The 2,366-nt window shown below is 36.5% G+C and overlaps 1 protein-coding gene across 1 annotated transcript in view; it reads left to right on the top strand.

Annotated features, from left to right (window-relative positions):
• Nucleotides 1-933, top strand: part of LOC106879572 (fibrillin-2) — a 276,076-nt gene extending 275,143 nt beyond the window's left edge. Inside the window, exon 16 of the mRNA XM_052968473.1 lies at nt 791-933. Coding sequence (XP_052824433.1) covers nt 791-933 — 143 coding nt within the window. The remainder of the gene's footprint in view (nt 1-790) is intronic.
• Nucleotides 934-2,366: the final 1,433 nt, after the last annotated feature.

Below are 2,366 nucleotides of genomic sequence, written 5' to 3'. Positions count from 1 at the left end.
ATTTTAGAATGACTTTTTTCTGTCAAAACACTAAAAATAACTGACCAACAAAAAATAAAACCAACCAAGATTCAACCAAATCAAAAAATAGACCCAAATACTAAGCAAAGATGAACCATCCCACTTCCATTGTGCGCACACACGCACACACAGACACAAACACACACACACACACACACACACACACACAAACACACATTCACATACCCCCCCCATTTACATACACACACATATATTTACACAGAGTTGAAATGCTGTTTGATTTATTTTTTTAGCATACAATTTTCATCATCCCACTATCAAGTATGACATCACCCCTTCCTTCCTTATTCATTTATCACCCCTTCCTTTCTCATTCATAAACACAAGAGTATTATTATTGTAGATTATCTCAGTAACCATGGGAGCTATGAAAAACATATGACATCACCCCTTCCTTCCTTATTCATCTATCACCCCTTCCTTTCTCATTCATAAACACAAGAGTATCATTATAGTAAATTATCTCGGTAACCATGGGAGCTATGAAAAAAATACAAAGCCCAGTATCACCATCAGATCATTCTACACATCTGTGTAATTTTTCGCGCAATTCCACCCAGCCGTTTGACTGTGAATCCCAAGACAAGAAAGAATCGCCCATGTCAAATTTATATGTATAGATATACAGAAAGAGAGAGAGCAAGAACACACTGACAGGTAGGCAAGCTGATAGGTAGATAGGCAGACAGACACATGTGTGAGTGTGTGCCTTAATTTTTCATTCTTTTTTTCTATTTCTCTTCTACAGATCATGATGAATGTTCTATACAAAACGGTGGTTGCCAACAGAGCTGTATCAACACAAAAGGTGGCTACAAATGTTCTTGTAATTTGGGTTACACACTTGTCAACACAACAAGCTGTTTAGGTGAGTCTTTAAATGATTTTTAAAAATTTCATCTCAGTATGCATGGAGGTCATTGTTCTTATGTTGTGTATCATATGCAAGCCATTTTGTTAGAGTTTCCTCCTTTCTTGCTCTGGTTGTCTATGGTGCTCATATATGTGAGCATTCACTCTGCTTAATTTACAATGTCTTTGAGAATAAGGAAAGTTGATTCAAGAATTCTGTTCTTTAGCAACACATTTTTAATTATTCATAAGGTGGAATTTTGATTTTCTCCTAATCATTTTTATTCACTGCTGGACGGTGCAATCTAACAATTTCAGAAGAGAATAACATCCCTGTATCAATGAAAAATGAACGGATGTACAAGAAGGAAAATTGATTCAACACAATTGAACAGGAGAATTAGTACAAAATTATTCTTGGTCTTTAAATTAAGTTTCACACAGAAGAGATATAGATATTTGTTCTTAATATTGACCCCTACTCACACCTATATTTCTATCCATCTCTCACCATCTTTAATCCAACTCCTCACCACCTTTTCACTCATCCCTCCATCTTCCTCCTCTCTACTGTGGATTGTGCTGAATCCATTACAACGTACCAAGCTATACTGTCATCTCTGTACTGGCAGTCACCACTCCCTCTCCTCTATTACCCCCTACCAACATCTACCCCCGCATTCTTATCATCATCTTCCATTCATATTAACCACCCTCAATTCTATTCCCCATTCACTACATTCATTCTTATATACATCTGACCATCCCACACTAATGTTTATGTTCATTTCTCACACTCTTGCAACTTTACCTACTCTTCCTGGTTCTTCTGTTTCCATACTCTCTTCTTTTTGCCTTTTTGGACATGTTACTATGAAAGTATATTCTGGCATCTCTGATCGTACATCAAATGAGATTGTTATCTACAATTATCATAAGTCCTATCCAAGGTGTTCTACATTTTAAGCATCTTATACTTGGACAGCATCATAAACAATCAGGTTTGTGAAACTGTCCAGTGTCATTAGTCTCCATTGAAACCTTCTCACAAAGAAAAGAAAACTGAAACATTATGTTTGTGTAAATAAGATTCAATGGCCTTGTAAAGGCCATCTTTGAAAGAACTAAAGACCGAAAGGAAAGTGGGCAGAATAACAAAATAGATGGACAACATCCAGGAATGGACAGGTAAATTATTAGTAGTCTTGAGATCTGGCACAACACTGTGACAGATTTACTCTTTTACTTGTTTCAGTATGACTGTGGCTATGCTGGAGCACCACCTTTAGTCAAACAAATCGACCTCAGAACTTATTCTTTCTAAGCCTAGTACTTATTCTATCGGTCTCTTTTGCCAAACTGTTAAGTTACAGAGACATAAACACACCAGCATTGGTTGTCAAGCGATGGTGGGGGGACAAACACAGACACACAAACATATACATGCATACATACATATATATATATATATA

This window comes from Octopus bimaculoides, chromosome 6, assembly GCF_001194135.2.
Source record: "Octopus bimaculoides isolate UCB-OBI-ISO-001 chromosome 6, ASM119413v2, whole genome shotgun sequence".
Lineage (NCBI taxonomy): Eukaryota > Metazoa > Mollusca > Cephalopoda > Octopoda > Octopodidae > Octopus > Octopus bimaculoides.
The sequence above is the reverse complement of the archived record's forward strand: the minus strand, read 5'-3'. Positions and strand labels throughout refer to the sequence as shown.